Source organism: Balearica regulorum, chromosome 2 (genome assembly GCF_011004875.1).
Source record: "Balearica regulorum gibbericeps isolate bBalReg1 chromosome 2, bBalReg1.pri, whole genome shotgun sequence".
NCBI lineage: Eukaryota > Metazoa > Chordata > Aves > Gruiformes > Gruidae > Balearica > Balearica regulorum.
Window position 1 is genome coordinate 47,857,749 of NC_046185.1, and position 17,564 is coordinate 47,875,312.

Genomic DNA, 17,564 nt, shown 5'->3' on the forward strand with positions numbered 1-17,564 from the left:
AAGATTATTATCCCCTCTACTTAGTGCTGGCAAGGTCGTGTGGAATATTGTGTCCAGCTTTGACTCCCCCCTTTCAAGAAGGCTCTTGAGAAACTGCAGAGGGTTGAGCCAGACAGCTACAAAGATGATTGGGGTCTAGTACCGGTAATCCATGAGGAGAACTGAGGGAGCTGGGTAAAGAAGAGGCTAAGGAGCCTTCTCCTGGTCTACAGCAATTGAAGCGTAGATAGAAGAATGACAGAAATAGACTTCTTCTCAGTAGAGACTGACAATAAAGCAAGGGGCAGCAGACACGAGTCCTGGTTTGGGAGGATCACGTTGGAGATAAGGAGAACCAATTGCACTAGAATGGTGATGTAGCCATGGAAGAGGGTCCCATAAAGATTACACAATCTCCATCACTGGTGGATTTCAAGACTCAGATAGGCAAAGCCATGGCTGATCCCATATCATATAGGCAGTAGTGCCATTTTGAGTGGGATTATCTTTCCAGTTGATTTCTGTTTATGTTCACCAGAGTTTGTACATAGGTAGCCTCTGGGAACCTGTTACATGACACAAGAAAATAAAAGGACTATTTACTAGTAGATTCTGTGTACTTTATAAGCTTTTTTTTTAAATTGCCTTTGTTTTTCTTAATGAACCATTATGCGTCATTGTTTTGCATTGACACTTGCCAGTAGTCAGATGATCTTAACTTTCCATAACGCGTTGCTGCAGTACTGAAAACTGTTCGTAGCAATCAGCTGGAGTTTTAGAATCCCTTATGAAGCAGTCTGTCTTAAGAAACAGTCCAGATGTCATCTTTATTTTCAAAATTACATTTTCTTACAGCATTTTGAAACCATTTGCTTGCTTTTTTTTTTCTACCTTTAATATACTCTGTATTATATTTTGACTAGAACTTTGAAGTCCAATTCTTGTACCTTCTTGCCTAATTTTGGAATTTTCGTAAAGCATTGATTTGTTACTTCTAGAGCTCATTGAAAGCAAACATAACTGCCAACATTAGATTTTTTTATCCTAATGGAGAGCCTTCCAAATAAATCATTAAGTGGTCAATAATTATAGGATTTTCTATACATTATAAGCAGTAGGGTGCATTCTTTGCCTGCAATTGTCTTCTCCAGATGTGTACCGAGAAGGGATCCATTGCAGAGGGACTCTCCCACTATGTTCTTCTGGCGTATATTATTCCTGCCTTGGCCCCCTCCCTTGGGAGGCAATGATGCAACAGTTTTTCTTTTTCTCCATGTATTTAACTGTATGAAGTAGAAAAGGTTTAGGACTTTAAAAAGCTATGACTTCTGTTCTGTTTTTCCTCATGCCAGCATATCTCAAAGCTATCTGTAAGGGAAGTAACTGGAAATGAGAGAACATGAGTAAATTAAATAAAATCAACCAATGTAAAGTCTATGCTGCCCTTTTCTTCTAAGTATTTTCTCTCTTCTCCTATTACCATAATATATTTTCGCATACATATTTGTTCTTTCCTATTACCTCTGTGCTTTTCTCTCTCTGGTAAAAAGGAGCATCTCTTTTTTTACATTTCATCACGCCTCTTTTTCTACAGTTTTTGTCCCATTTTTATCTATACTTTTCTGCAGGCATTCCATTAGTTGCCTCTAAATAATTGCCTAGGAGACAGTTTATTTTCCAAATAAATGAAAACATTGAGAACAGACCCACTAGAGTTTATTCTCCTCATTTACAAGTAACGATAGGTTAAAAAAGCTGTTTTGAAAATGCAGAAATTTAAGAAGAATGTTTTAAGAGTTACCTGGAATGTGTAAACTGAGGATGAACATAGAGTACTTTACTGAGCTGACATTTACTTAATCGGTGTTTATATAGCATGTTAGCAGCTGTCAGAACACCTCTGTATCTCTTGCTATGAGTATTAGGAAGTGGTTTTTTTCTAAAGACTGTTCATCCCATCACCTACATTTGTTTTTCAGCTTGCCTGGGAACATGGAATACCCTTTTTTGAAACCAGCGCTAAAGATAATGTGAACATTGAGGATGCATTCTCAGTCTTGACTAAGGAAATACTGGAAAAGGTAGGCTCCTTCTCTGAGTAGAAAGAAAATGGGAGGTTTTTCTTGACAGATTGGGTAAACAAGGTTGTAGATACAGAATAGGTTTAGCAAAGCACAGCCAGTGCTGTGTTTGTATTATGGAGTTAATATTTTAGGGGAATCCTGCAGCAGTAGACATACACAGGAGGAGTGTGGGGGAGAATTGTGGGAGGAGAACAACAGAAGAGGGGAGCAGGTAAAATACAGTTCAGAGAGAAGGTGAAAATTCAGGAAAATTGCATTTGTGGCTTTACTTCCCACGCTTTTCTTCAAGGGAGAGGTTAACAGCTCTGGAGTAGTTCCACTTCTGTGCCAGGGAGATTCCTTTTTCCTGTAGGTTTCTGCAGAATATGCACACTGTGAGGATGCTGCATGCTGATGGAATGAGCGGACCTTTTATGTTCAGCAATCCAATGTTTTATCCAAAGTTCACAGCTGTTTGTTTGGATGATTTATGCTAGTGCTTTTGAAGTTATTAGGACCTAAAGATTTGAGTTAATTAGTGGCAGAATCAATATTGTAGCTGTCAGAGTCACCATCTCTAAATACCTACAGTGTGTTGGCTTAAAGGTCCTTAGTCCTCAGAGTTGCAATACTTTTGTAGGACTGAATTATTGTTAATTAGCTCTGAAAATGTTTTGCATCACAATTTATTTTTAGACAGTAGGATATTATTTTAGACATTAATGGATGTTCTTCATGCAATGTATTATCATTGCCATTCATCACCAATATTAGTTATACAAAACTAGCCTTCCATTCCGAATGCTCTTGAAATCATAATAAAGATAAATGAGCAAAATTACTGACAAAAAGTCACAAGTTGCAGTGTTTTGATTAAGTAGCCATAGGGGAGTGGTCAGAATAATAGCTCAGGGTTAGACTCCTTCTAAATCAAGATCCTGTTGTATTATGCAGTAACACAAGTTGTAGCTGGTTAAAAAAATTTTAAAAAACCAGTTTTGATTCCTTTAGCATTAAAATGAAGCTCAGCAACTCAACAGTCAAATATTGTTTAGAACAGGAGGATAATGGCAGGTCCTTGAATAGTTGGCCAAAAGTCTCAAGATAAATCTGATTTTCTTCTAAATGAAAAAGACATTGTCTACTGTAAATAGAGGATATATCTGTTAGTATGAAGCCTGAAAACTACGAAACAATAGCTATGATCATAAGTCCTGCAAGGACAAATATGTATGAAGCAAGCATTTCTGCACAGTGTATTTGGGTAAGATCCGAGACAATTCTCTGCAGCGTTTGGGTATTTATCACTTCAAGATTGCCTGCACTTATGTTATTTTAAGTGGAACTTCAGTATCCCTGCTCATCTTCATGAAAATTCATGGGTTTTGTCATGTGGACGTGCAAACAAATTCAAGCCATGTTAAAAATGCTATACCGCTGCATGGCTTTAATCAGAACTGCTTGAGAAGACAGTCGTATGCTCTGCGTGCATCTATGTGTGTTTGGAAAATATGTCCATGAGAATTTGTCAAGTTCGTCTGTAGTAACATTTCACCTTATCTAGAAATGTGTGCAATCCCTAGTGGGACATCACGTACCATTACTTTGGTGTATAATTTGCCATTTTTAGTGAAATGCATTTGTTGATTTAAACAAGCACTCCTTTAGCCCAATTGGTTTTGCCACTGGCCTGGTAAGAAAGAGTTCACAGTAAAAAAATAAATCTACCATACAGTTTCATCATGGTTTTCAGGTTCGACAAAATAATTTGCTTGTTCACAAAACTGTGAAATCTGAATGTAGTACTTGAATTTTAACTTCCTCTGACTGATGAAATTTTGGAGAAGGGAAAATGCAGTAGGAAGTGTGACTAGTAGCCATGAAAAATGACACGATAGATGCCAGTCTGAGATCACTCGTACATCCATTCTGTAGTGGTAAAATATGTGCTTGCTGATTGTAAAAAAGAGATACAGCTTTGCACAGAGTTTTGGCCCAAGACATCTATGTCTGAGGGCCTTGCTTACTTGTGCAGTAGGACCACCTGTCCCAGACTGATGAGATGCTTCAGTGAAAGGATGTCATTATTTTACTGGTCCCATAGAGGAAACTTGTTTTAAGGAACTCCCTAGAAAAGTCTATTATGGCCATGCTTTTGGGAAGTATGTGGAGGTCATTCAGAAGTAAGATATAAGCTGGCAAGCAGTAGACCATTTTCAGATGCATTGCAGTAGGCTGTATTAATGTGAGGACATCTAGGAATTTTTATATATAGTATTATTCATCATCTACTATGGGCATTTCTTTATTAACTAAATCTACAGAAAACACTCCTGTCCATGGGAAAGATCAATGTCCAGAGTTACAGAGCTCATACAGAAGTAATGAGCTGCTTCATTCTTTTGAAATTTAGAACAAGTTGTGGTTCAGTGGAGGATTGGGAAAAAAACATTAAAATGTGTCAGGCATAAAAAAAAAAGGGCAAGTTTGTATTGTCATTATTTGTGCTGCATTTTCCTATCTCTTCTTTTGTGGTTTTACTTGTAGTAGGCTTAAGAGAGGGAGAAGAATTCTGTATCCCAGTGAGTCGGATAACTAAAGTGCTGCTTAACCTTTCAGATATTCCTTATCTCTGCCGTTCTATGCTGGGTCTCAATCCTACAGCTCTAATTTACATGGGTATTCTCATTAAAACAATATCAGATGCTATTTGCTAAGCTAAGAAGTCATGCTGTATTTCTGAGAACTCACCATTTTCAAACCAATCAGTTAATAATAGCTGATTTGATTGTATTTGAAAGGCTGCAGTGGAAATGAATGTTAATGACACAACTTATTCCAGAGGTTTGCTTATACACGTTGACAAATAAAAACAGTATTTTATTTATCCATGATTCTTACAAGTCTCAGATATGCCTAAACCTGTTCATTAATTGATGGCAGCTGTTTCTTAACAATGCTTCTGGTTGCCAGTGAACTACTTGTACTTGTGAGTCAATCCTCAAAAACAACCAAACCCCCAAAATACCACCCAGAATGCAGTTAGTATTTGTGCTTTGGTGGTGTTTGGTTTCATGGCTGATGAGCAGTACTCTTCTCAGCTAGCTTTTTAAAAAAATATGACAAGCCTTTGTACTTCTGTCTTTGTGGGTGTGGTGGCTGGTATTTTTCTAAACTAGGAGCAGAAGGAGGGAAACTGTATTCATCAAAAAGGAAAAAAAAAAAAAAAGATGTTTTTGCCCTTTTCTGAAGACTGCTATAAAACTAACCAAAACTTACATTCTGCCTACCTCCCAAGAGTGATTGACTACTAAGATTGGTTTAATATAATATTAAATAAACATATATCTGCTGAGCAGAGAACAGTCAAAAACCATTTAGGACCTTTCTCTGTGCTGTTGAGAGTAACATTTAATGTTTAACAGCTGGATGTCATTTGAGATGAACATTCAGAAGTAGCAGGCCTTGATTCTGTCCCTCCTTGATCTCTTTATCTTCCTTTCCTATGGCAACAAGATTTTTGAGATTACACTATGTGTCCCATTCCTCTACTCCTAAAGTACCTTTGGAATTTACTAGCTGATTTTAAACAAATTTGACAGGTCAGACTAAAAGATAATTAAGCTCCCAAGGAGTTCCTTGAAAATAAGGTGCTAGGTGGAGGAGAAGGCAGAGTGTTCTGCAAAAGGAAAGTCTCCCTCATTAGTTCATTCAGTATTAGACAGGCATGACTACACAGAGAGACTGAAAAATGCTTCAACTAGCCACTTCAGCTGGAGCTTGCATCGCGGATATCAAATTTAATTCACTGCAAGACCCAAATCCATAGGAAATCGTATTTCATTATTGCCAAGGTTCATGGAATTGTTAGTTTGTCCAAAAGATCCCCGTGCACCAGCAGTGCACGTTCAGTGTTCCTTTATTATCCTCAGTCATGCATGGAGCCCCAGGCTTTACTTGCCCTTTATTTATCTTTTACTGACCACAGAATATTAATTTCTTTGTGAGGTTTTTCATAATGCTTGTAATGCTGTATTTTAGATCTATTTTAGATTTTTATCTTCATAACCTTCTTAGTAACATTAGGTAGTATATTCAGCATTACACACATGGGAACCAAGGTACAAAGATTAAAGCAAAGAGGATAAATGGTACCAACTCATTTAGTGCTGGTGCAATGTAAGGCATAATTTTACTACACTATCTTGTTTAATTAAAAAAAAAAATAGTCTGTTCTGGATGTTGAATGAGCCAGATATTCTTCTGGAAACAGTAGCATAGAATTAAGTCATGTAAATCAAAACTTAATCATAACATTTGAGTATAGGGTATGAGATTCATCTTAGAGTGCAACCTTAGCCAGCCAAAATTAACATGACTGGTCTGGTGTGGTTGTCTGGCATCATCTCTATTCAATGGAAAAACATGCATCTTTTTAGGATAAAATTGTGTTTTGGAGGTGCCTTTCTCTCCATTGATTAGAGAGGAATCCATGTCTCAGTCTATATTGTTTCATATAATTAAAGTTAAATAAATTAAACTCCAGGAGACCAAAGGAATGTTACACACTTGACTGACTTCTGTTACACACTTGCTGCTTCTGCAAGATCTTGACTTTGAAGCCAGATTGCTCTCTTAAATAGGGTTTTTGAGGTACAGCTATATTAATCCTTACATAAACAATCTGTAGGACTGAGGAATCTTAGAGTAACAGCACAGGTGTCTTCTCAAGTTTGTGATATAACTAATTGCATTATAACATTGTCACAGTCTATGTGGTATTAACAGAAGAGGGAGATAAAGACCCACACTTTGCCAGTGGGTTAGATGTTTTTGAGATTGTGGAATAGCAGGCTTTGGGAGCAAGGACTTCATCCCCATTTCTTGAGGAAGGTGTTCTGCAGCAGTTAGATCCTGCTGTGCCTGACCCCATATCCTCTCCTGGTCCTCTCCCTGCCCCCCCCAGTGATCACTTTCCCTGCTAATATATCCCAAGCTCTTGCTTGATACTGCTTGTGCCCTGTGCTGCCCATTCCTGTTGAGAGAGGACTGTCTCATATTTTGAACAAGTAATTTGAATTACAGAATACAGGGAAAACACACGTCAAGAAAATGGCAGGACTAATCTTAATAGCTGAGCTCTCTTTACTGGCAGTTCAAGCACAGAAGTCACATGAACTTGGTTGCATGAAGTTCTCCGCCATGTTTTGTCATCTATCACTGTTAAATATAAATAAAATTATTATGGTCATTAAGTATGATCATTTTGTCATTAGAATAAAAATCTCTGGAATTTCAAGAAGTTATAAATAATAGTAACTTCAGTTACAGTCCCTTTTGCTTGTTTCGCTAAAGCCCATAGTTTTCCCGCAGGCACTCCCACAGGTTTGCCTTTTTTTGAAATATTTAGCGTAAAATTCTTCTAAACCTGTAGTGAACCTCACCTTCAAAATAACTAAACCAGTATCAAAATACCACGAAGTGGTGCTGGAGTAGGTGAATCCAACTTGGTGTATGGCACTGCTAATCTGAGCAGTTTTCCAGCAAGGAATGGGCAGCTGATCTTAACTAAGACTTACGAATTTACTCCACCAGAAGCCATTCAAAGAGCCTCCCTTATTTTTTGATGTTATTTCCTTTTGTATACCAGCTTAGCTTTCTTTCCCTGATTAAAACAAAACAAAACAAAACAAAACAAAACAAAACAAAACAAAACAAAAACCCAAAACATTTGGCATCTCAGCCATTTCATCACAATTCCTGTGTCTAGAAGTTAGGTATCTATTGCACACCAGTGATAGAAACTCTACTTAGAGCTTGGGAGGAGAGACACCTGGCTGTAGAGAGCAGTTCATCCTGTCTGATTTTCTCCACTGATTAAGCAGAGAGCTTAAAACCAGCTTAAACAGATGCCTCCCTGTTAGGTGAGACATGTCTGCTGCGCTATTCAACAGGAAAAACTAGTATTTGATACTAGCAGGAGGTTTCAGCGTCTTACTAAAATCACTGCAGGGTAGAGCAGCCTCTGTCTGTGGCGGTATTTTCAAAACCCCCACTTTGCCCAAGATGCTGAAGTGGAAATCTGAGCTTCTCAGTACCATTTTGGTTCTTCTCACCTTTTCATAGTTTTCTATGGTTTGTTGGCCGGCTTGTCAGGGAGTGAGTTCCAACAGGCTGAGCTGAAATGTGAGCTGGAAGCCTTAGTGTTCAGGGCGCCCTGAAGAAGGAATGCTGCCCGCCTTGTTCTTGCAAGTGGGAGAGATTTGCATACCTTCCTGCTGGAATTTTGGGAGAGGAGGGTGCCCCACCTCTTCCAAGGCTCGGCTCAAGTTGAGCACTGCGTGGGATTGCTTGATCATTCCTTCAGAGTTTTATGCAGGACTCATAATATCTCTTCAGGTTATGAATGTGCACTTTCAAAATGTGTGTATAGCACATTTGCTTAAGTGAATCCCAGGCCTTTATTTGCTTGATGAAGATCCTGTATGGAATAGTCTTATCAAACTGAAGTGATTCTTAAAGTCCTCAACTTCTAAATGGCTTTTAAAACAAACTATTACATCTGCTTTATTTATGGAGAGGTGGTTCTTGTCTTTCTGTCCTGGCTCATTTGTTGACGAACTACTGTCAGATAATGATTTTACAGATTATACGAACCATTTCATTCTCAAATATGTTTCACCATTCTTAATTGCTTATAGTACTGAGGATCCTTGGTAAGGATACATGAACAGCTTGCTCACCACCCAAAAGTACTATTAAGTAATAAAATATTTGCAAATAAACATCTTCAGTGTTTAAGGAACATGCAAGTTTCTCCCCTTCAACTGAAAGCGTGAAGTTAGATATAACCTGCAACAGTTTCAAATTGCCTGTTTCCTCTAAAGTTAAATAAGTGAAACCTGAATTCTGAAATTGTTCAAACAAGGATTTTTCTAGAACTCTTTAAGTACTTAAACTAAATCTTCTGAAGAAAAAGCAGATGTGAAATGAAACCTACTTAGTCCACAATAATCAATGTTCAGTGTTATTTCTTGGTCTCAATAGAGTGAATTTAAATTTCTTATTGTACCGTTATCTTCCAAAGCTTTTTTTCTTTTTTTTTTCCCTTCTGAATCTTATCTCTAAACCAGAGTGGTGTCTTGTTCCTTGAGATGACAAGGTTATGGTTGTGTACTTTCGATTTCACCTTGCTCCCTCTTTTAAAAAGGTCTTCATAATTTACTGTCTAGGCTTGAAGACTATCAAATACTGTCTCCACCTAGCACAAATCGTAATGGCTAATGCTTGTACTCAAGCACTTTACACAACTATGTAAAAAATTAAATCAGAAGTTATGAAGCTACATGTTGGAATTTGTGCAGTCTCAAGGGTAATAAAAATGTTTTGTCTGTTGGTACTTGTCACTCCAACAAAAAAACAAGTAAAAGTGCACATGCTATATTTCTTCATACATGATTTATATGTGACTAATGACAAGTAATTCCTAAAATCAGTAAGTCACAGTCTTACTGTGACTAGAGTCAGAACAAGACGTGTTAATAATTTTATTGATGACAGCCTCAGCATCCGTCCTGCAGTTTAGACACTACGATACCTTTCTTGCCCTCTGCTCCTGCCTCTGTCCATCGTTCCTGATCCCCTCCCAGGTGTTTCATCCTCTCCCCCAGCAGCATGCACTGTGGAAGCCTCCCTGGGTCCCCGCAGCAGCTGGAAGAGCTAAAAATGGCTACAGAAGGAAAAAAGAAATAAATTTCATGTGTCTTCTGCAGTATTTTAGGTAGTGTTAAATATTCTCAGCCAAAGAGGCGTAAGGCTTATTGTGATGTGGGGGAACCTTTTCTCCTCCCCTCATTTTGATTCAGCTGAGTAATTTTAGGTGAACCTTTCTGGATGTAGTCAATATTCCACTACCCTGTGACATTGTACGTGTAACTTCGTGATTCTGAATCGTGATTAGCATTGTACTCCATGATGCCTTTTTTTCCCTGTGCTGTGAATTTCATGCATTCCAGCTTAGATAGCTGTCCTCTCTGGAAGCTTCTCTTTATTGTCAGAAAGGTTGTTTATGGCTGTTGGGTTTGGGTTGAGAGAGGAATGTGGTGAATCCAGTGGTTGCACTTACTTCTCTGTGTATCATTACGAACTTGGTAAACCTGCCAAGAAGCAGGCGAGAGAATGGCAAGTAGAGACATTAGGACTTTTTTTTTTTTCCTAGGTATGCGACAATATTCTTTCTGTCTTTGTGCCTGAGTTCAGGGTTCAGTGTTCGTAGTTTTCGAGTACAAGATTGCAACATGCACTGGTGCTGTATTGCACAACTAGGTTTGATTGTTTCTCTGGTCAATGCTAATTATCTAGTTGAATTTATTGCTGAAAGGAAGAGTCCTGGTTTTGCTGATTTTTTTTTTTTATTTTTAAATCTGCACTTGCAATCAGTACATAAATGTTTTACAAGGGTGGAGTGCTATTTTGATAATTCATCTTGATAAAGACTGAGTTGTTTGCATTTGGGGGTATTCTTGGTTATTAAATGGGGCAAGAAATAAGAGAATTGTAGTGAATTTCACAAAACAAGTTAGCATCCTTTATAACAATTAATAGCCTGTGCTTTTTTTAAATGGGTACTAATGTTCTCTATTTCCCTATTCCTTTCAACTGGATTTTTGCACCCCATGCTCAAAACTTAGATTAGTGTACTTAACTGCAAATTAGTAAAAATTGGTGTAGACAGCAGAAGAACCTGTACATCTAGAACAATTCATGTGAGTGAAGATGTACAGGGTCAGTTCATATGGTTTGTAGTGTCTCCTCAAAAGACACTTTCCATCATCTGTCACCTTCAGAGTTAAGAGAGATGTCTGAGGCAGCTAAAAAAATGTACATATACCAAGCTGTGACTTGCATGGACATCAGTCTCTGCCTAATTTATTAGAAAACTGCAATCTTTTAATTAAGTATTCAAAGGAAAAATATATCCAGTGACCCCACCAAATCTTTTACATATTAAAATATGTGAAAATTCAAGCTTTTTAACTGTTTTATTCTAGTTATCTTCATTAAGTGTTTGCTTTTGTTTGTTTTACAGAAATCCTGTGTATTATATGACTTAGATGTTGTGGCTCTAAATGAAAATAAGAAGAGAACCTGCTGTGCATTCTGAAATCCTGTTTCTTATTCCATTTTCTCATCAGAAAATATTAACTATTGTGAGGGAACATACAAGATTTTAAAAGGGAGTCTGTAATCCCAAAACACAGTATTTAGGCATCCTTTGTATTACACAAACTTTGTTGCCAAATGTTTTGATATGTTTATATTATATTTTCGTATTTTTAATGTGAAATTAAAACAATTGTCTGACTTTGGAATTATTAGATGCATCACAGGATGACTGTATTTGCATCAAATGTTTGCAGAAATGAAATCTAAGTGTAGTAACTTTCTTTTATTAAAAAAAAAATACCTTGACTATTTTTTGTTCCTGTGTCATTTGTACCAGATTTGTAATGTAATGAACATGGACATCATCACGCTGGCAACCTTCTGATAGATTAAATCATTTACGCTATCCCCCAGATAACATCTCTTTAAGTAGCTGATACTTACTGCAGTCCCCTAAGATAATTTTCTGGGAATTTTTGGCTTTGTTTCTTTTATATCCATTTCAGAAACATATGTGTTACTTGAATACCCTTGAACAGGGAGGCTGCAAAGGTGAGGGCTGAGAGAAAAGAATAAGCCATGTGCAAGATCAATATGTTGCTGAACCTTCCTTAGAAGGCAGAAAACATGGAACACCAAAATGCATCCAGCAAGAATTATCTTGCTAATGTGAACTTTTATCCTTCTATAAAATAATTCACGCAGGTGTTAGCACCATACTTGCATTTTCAAGTGTTCCTTTTGTCATAAATGATCACCGTATTAAAAGGTATGCAGTGCTTGTTTGATATTATGAGATATTGATGTTTTTTTCCTTAAAGTATAAATACATCAAGTATCTGATACTGCTTATTTAGATCTGTTTTATACTGCTATGTAATATCTTTAATTTCAGGGGAGGATATCAGGTTTTATTTACATTTAAATGAGGGCAGAATCAGGACGCCAGTTTCTTTCTCTTTAATCAAAAGCAACGAGAACACAAATCAGACCTGCAGGACATGCACAAAGCAAACACAATTTGGGAAATCTGAAGAATTGTGGTGATTGTATTGTTGTTTTTTTTTTTTTTTCTGGGGAGATGTGGTTCTTGCTGATTATTAAATTTAATTGTTTTATCACCATTTGTGAATGAATACTACTACTGTGCAAAATTGTGTTGTGAGCTATTCAAGCACATCCAGAATAACTAACTCCACTGGCTTATTATTCTGGAATGTCACCACCCTCCTGAAATACGCCCCCTTCTTTTTGAGGGCTGTTTGCAGATTGTCATAATATCAAATTATTATTAAATTTGGTATTGAGACGGTCAGCTCAACTGGAAAATGCTTTCTGAAGCACATGGGACGTAACGTGCCTGAGCATACTGCCAGGTGACTGTGCCACTGGGCCGTCTAGTATGCTTGCAGAAGGGACGGGAGGGGCTACGTATTTACAGCTGCTCCTCATCATGGCCAGTCACCTCAGCTAGCATTTAGAGGAAAACCTGAAAACAAGGAACAAAGGATAATCCCTACCCTAGTTACAGCCATGGCAGAGGAAGAAAATTTTGCTGGAAGGGATTTTGAGAGGCTGTCTAGCTCCTCACCTTATCTCAGCCTCAGATCAGCTGTCCCTGCTGTATTGCAGGAAGATATTTGGAGACCTGCAGTGATGGAGATTTCAGGTCTGAGTGGTGTACAGTCCTTACTTAACTGGTTTGGCAAGCAGGAAGTTTCCTAACACCTAACCTAAATGGTACACATGGAAAGCAGTTTCTCCCTTTCCTCTTTATGTAGGTGAACACCTCTGCCTGCCCTCTCTCATCTCTTTAGGCCAGAGAACTCCTATCCCTTCAATCTTCCCTTGTAGTTTGGGTTTTCTGAGTCCTTTGCCATTTTTGTCTCTCTCCTCTTGATATTTTTGAGTTGGTTCTCAGCTATCCTGGAGTGTAGACCTGAAAGCTGAGCAGACTATTCCAGTTTAAATAATAATGGCTGGATAGATTAAAATTATTTTTTTGTTTTTATTTATGATAATCCCATTTAAACATTCTAGCATCAGCATAATGCAAGACAGCCTAGCACTGCTTGTGATCCATACGCTCTTTTCTGAAGAACTGCTTTTTTATCCTGGTACATACTTGTGCAGTTGATCATTCCTTTGTAGAACCTTCTGTTTCTCTTTTTTCGATGGCATTTCAGTTTCTCCAATCTGCCAGGATCCTTCTGAATTGTAACGCTGTGCTCCAGCGTAGTTGGAGCCTCTTCCTGTAGATACAGTCTCCAAATGTGAGTAAGTGTACTCTGTTTAGTCATCAAAGAGGTTGATGAAAGTACTGAATAGTTCTGAATCCAAGACAGATCTCAGTGAAATCCCATTCAACGTATCCTTTCAGCTTGGGAGTGCTAATTATTTCCAAATAATTTTGTACTCATTTTATATACTTGCCTAGACCATTTTTTTAAAATTTTTTTTTTGTTAACAGCACATTCTATGAAGCCCTATGATCCTCATTCTTTCTACCCTATCCACAAAGCCTGTTACCATCTGATAGAAGTAGACTAGATTGATCTGATGATAGTATTTGTTTCTGACAAACCCATTTTGTTACTTCTCATATCTTTACTTTCTAGATGCTTACAAATGGTTAGATTATCTAGTGAAATTTTTTTTTGAGTAGCAATTCAGTGAACCAGTTCATAGAGCTCATTCCTCCCACCCTTTAAGAGAGATGCAATCCTTTTCGAATTTTCTGGAACCTCACTGATTCTCTATTGATTCTCAGGGATAATCAGTTGCAGCTCTAACACTGCTTGAACCTAAGGGAGTTTCATCAGGTCCAGTCTATCCAAAAATCTTTAACTTATCTAAGTATTTTCCAGTCTATTTTTTCATTTTTCTAGCATAATCTCTTAGGCTTTTGTCAGTGGTGCTAGCAGTGAAATCACATTTGCCTTCTTAAATTGAAGACTGAGGTTAAAAAAGGCATTAAGGATACTGGCATCTCAGCATCACCAGTAGTTAGGTGATGACTAAATAAATTTCACTTTCTATGGAATAACAGACCAATTTTTTCCTTGGTCTTCTCACTTTGCATCTTTCCAACATCCTCGCGATCTTTTAAATCCAATTGTCTAACATTTTCAGACCTTTTCTGGGTTTGTCCATGCATATTCTATACATTTATTCATAATTTAGTAATTTGACCTACTTTCTACTGTCTTTCAGGTCATTGAAGATCTTATGATTCAGCCAGGTTAGTTATTTCACTCCCTCTCCTTCCTCATTGTAGATCAAATTCTGCAGTTTTGCCTTCAGCAGTGGATCTCCGATGAACTTTAAGCTGTCCTGAACTCTCAGAAGTTTACCTACTAGTTCTCTGAATTTGTCTCCATGTAGTTCCTCCTCTTCCTAACAATGAAAATAGATAAAAGAGGGTCAGATTGATCCATAATTTTAATTTCTTCTCTGTATAACTCATCAGAATTTCAAATACAGGAATTTCTTCTATACATTTTTCCTTCTCGCAGTGTTTTCTACCACTTGTGGCTTAGGTACGATTCAGTCACTGGCCCACCTTAGGGAGGTGCAAATATTTAGGTTCCCATGCAACAGCAAATGTTTGCAGGATGCCTCACCCTGAAGCACGCCGTTTGCAGCCTGCTTCACCTATAACACTCCTGGAAGTGTGAGTGCTCTCCTCTTCGCATCTTTTGCTCTCCCGGAGTGAAACAATGGCCTTTTTCTAAGCATGTGCTTTATGGATTATGTTCACAGAAGTGTGCCACTGGGGAAAAACCACCACTCTCACTAGAAAGCACCAAAAAACCCTCCCACCAAACTGGAACACTGTGTTTGGAGGCATTTTCCCAACTAGAAAACAGGATGTAGGTTGAGAGCATTATCTTCATTTAGTTCTCTCCAAAGCTGGCTGGATGATAGTGTTGCACAAATTCGCACAGATGGAATTTTTAGAATAAATAAGGGATTTGACTGGAAAAAGGAGGACGCCTTTTATAGTGAAATAGAAGATGAAAGGCTGAATGTTCACACCTGGACACTCAGATTTCTCTTTACAATACCTTGCATGAGCAAAGGTTGCTTGGATTTTGCCAGTGAGACGGGAACAGTGTTCTCTTTCAAAGCGTGAGATGCAGAGACATCATCTGTATCAAATGTATTGTTCTGTGTCCCCCGCACCTCAGAGAAAGGCAGGTGTTCAGGGTCTGATTCCGAAATGATTGCTGCATCTCCTGTTGTTTCCCTTTGGACTTGTAAATATTTATTATGAAAATCAGGCCTTTGATGTAAAGGCAAATCATTTGTAGGAAGAAGGAATGCAAATTCCTGGGGGTTTATAAAGAAATACTAACTATGATGGCTGCACATGAAACTTAACTGCATAAGGCTCAGAATTTTATTTGGTGTATGCACGTTACCAGATTCATGCTAAAATCACGTTTGTTGTGAACAGCTCCATTTCAAATGTTAGCATAGATATGAACTGATGATGATCCACAGTGCTTTAAAAATCATTTTATTGGCAATGGAATAAACATACTAGAGATTTTACAGCCTGCTGCATAAATGTGTCGTGAAATCAACATGAAAGCCAGTCAATCAAAATGCATTTAAAAATAGTTTCAGGAATTATTCCGAGTCCCCCCGCCCCTGCTTATGGTTTTATGGCGACAATTTCCTGTTGATACAAAAAGCCTGTCTCCGAAGGCCGCCTGAAAGGCATGTACCAAAAACGAAGATATTGTGAAACTGATGCCTTGCTCCTGAGGTGCATCTGCTCGCAGGGATTCCTCTCGAGGTCTGATGGCTTCGTTAGCATTTTGCACCAGGAGACTGGTAAGAGATCACACTAAGGGACTAAGGCATTGCTAGACATCAGAGAAATGATTATATCTAAATTGTTAATTATACATAAGGTGCAGTTAAAACAAGAAATCATCTGAGATTTGTATGTGCTGCTGATTTGAATACTGTGTGTGTAATATTAGAATATATTTCAAGGAAGTTGAGCTATAGTACAGTTAGGACACTCTAAGAGCTCCAGTGAGACATTTAAATACTAATAAGCTTTATGATGTCTCTTTGCCTGGAAATAACTGACTGAAATAGACAGTATCTGGAAGTCACATTTTAAAAAAACGCATCTTGTTCCAGTAGGACGGGTAAGAGTGGGGTTGGGTTTCCACTGGTCAGAGAGAACACAAACATGGTTATATGAAGACAGACTTAAAAGCTGTAGGGCATCTAAAACTGTCTGAAGAATGAGAAAATCTTTAAAGAAAAATTAGCAGTAACTATTTCTGTGTGAAAGATGCATTTCTTCCCAGAAAGCAGATGTGCATGATGTCCGAGAGAAGGATATGCTGTGAGATGGTATCTATCATGAAATTAATGCTAACTACGATCATGTTTAAAAACAGTTCTTGACAGACTAGTGCTTCAAGTCCTGGTGAATCCCAGTCTGATCTGCTTTGCCTTCTACACTGCACCCAATTACCTTGACAAACCTGAATGAGTTAAAACCAGGCTTTTGCTTTCCATATTTAAAAAATAATGCTCTTAGCTATTATATTACTTTGTACTTCAATAGCTTCATTCACTTAAGTTGTTCAAAGCATTTGGTGAACTTTGAAAAAAAAAAATCCAGTGTCATATTTTTAAAGCTAACTTTTCTGGTCGGAGGGACCTAACAGCAGCGTGACCGAGTGTAGAGAACGAAGGTTTTCCATAGCGCTGGGAAATCCCAGTGCCAGACTGTGCAGCTAAAGCACAGACCCACATCAGGATGAGGTTCAAACCAACCCAGATCCATTTAAAGCAAGGTAACCTGGGTTTTCTGCAATCCTCTCGTGCCGACTGCCTTCCACAGTCTTTGTTTCATCTTGGAGAGCATGGATAAAATCCCGGTCTCTGTTTGCAGCAGAACAAGAGTGCGTCTGTCTCAGCCCTCCTGGTGCTCGTGGTGCTGCCGACATCGGCAGCTAGGGAGGCACGCAGCAGCGGCTGGGCCTTCACCAGGCGCGAGAGGAAGGGCGAGCGGCAGGAGAAGCTCTTCGTACCGTGGCTCTTCCCCGAGCTCTGCCATCCCCAACAGCCTCAAATGGTGGAAGATGGAGCCTGGAGAGAGATGTTAGCTGTGGATGTTTTCAGGGATTTTACTAAATCACTAAAAGGCACTTTTATGTTTCTAGTCAACGGTACAGCCTTAAATGCAGCCGAGTTTACTGCAATAAAATCAACAGTTTTGACACAAAAGTGAACCAAATAAACTTAAGCACAGTACAATGCAACCACTCAGGAGTTAGTTTCTCTGGTTTAGTTTCCCAGAGTTTCTGCAGTCTAGCAATCTGG

General features: G+C 38.3%; 1 protein-coding gene across 1 annotated transcript in view; it reads left to right on the forward strand.

Moving 5' to 3' along the window:
• LOC104631780 (ras-related protein Rab-10) overlaps positions 1–11,508 on the forward strand; it is a 31,685-nt gene extending 20,177 nt beyond the window's left edge. Inside the window, exons 5-6 of the mRNA XM_075744171.1 lie at positions 1,959–2,060; positions 11,131–11,508. Of these exons, the coding sequence (XP_075600286.1) occupies positions 1,959–2,060; positions 11,131–11,205 (177 nt within the window). The 3' untranslated portion in view covers positions 11,206–11,508. The remainder of the gene's footprint in view (positions 1–1,958; positions 2,061–11,130) is intronic.
• Positions 11,509–17,564: the final 6,056 nt, after the last annotated feature.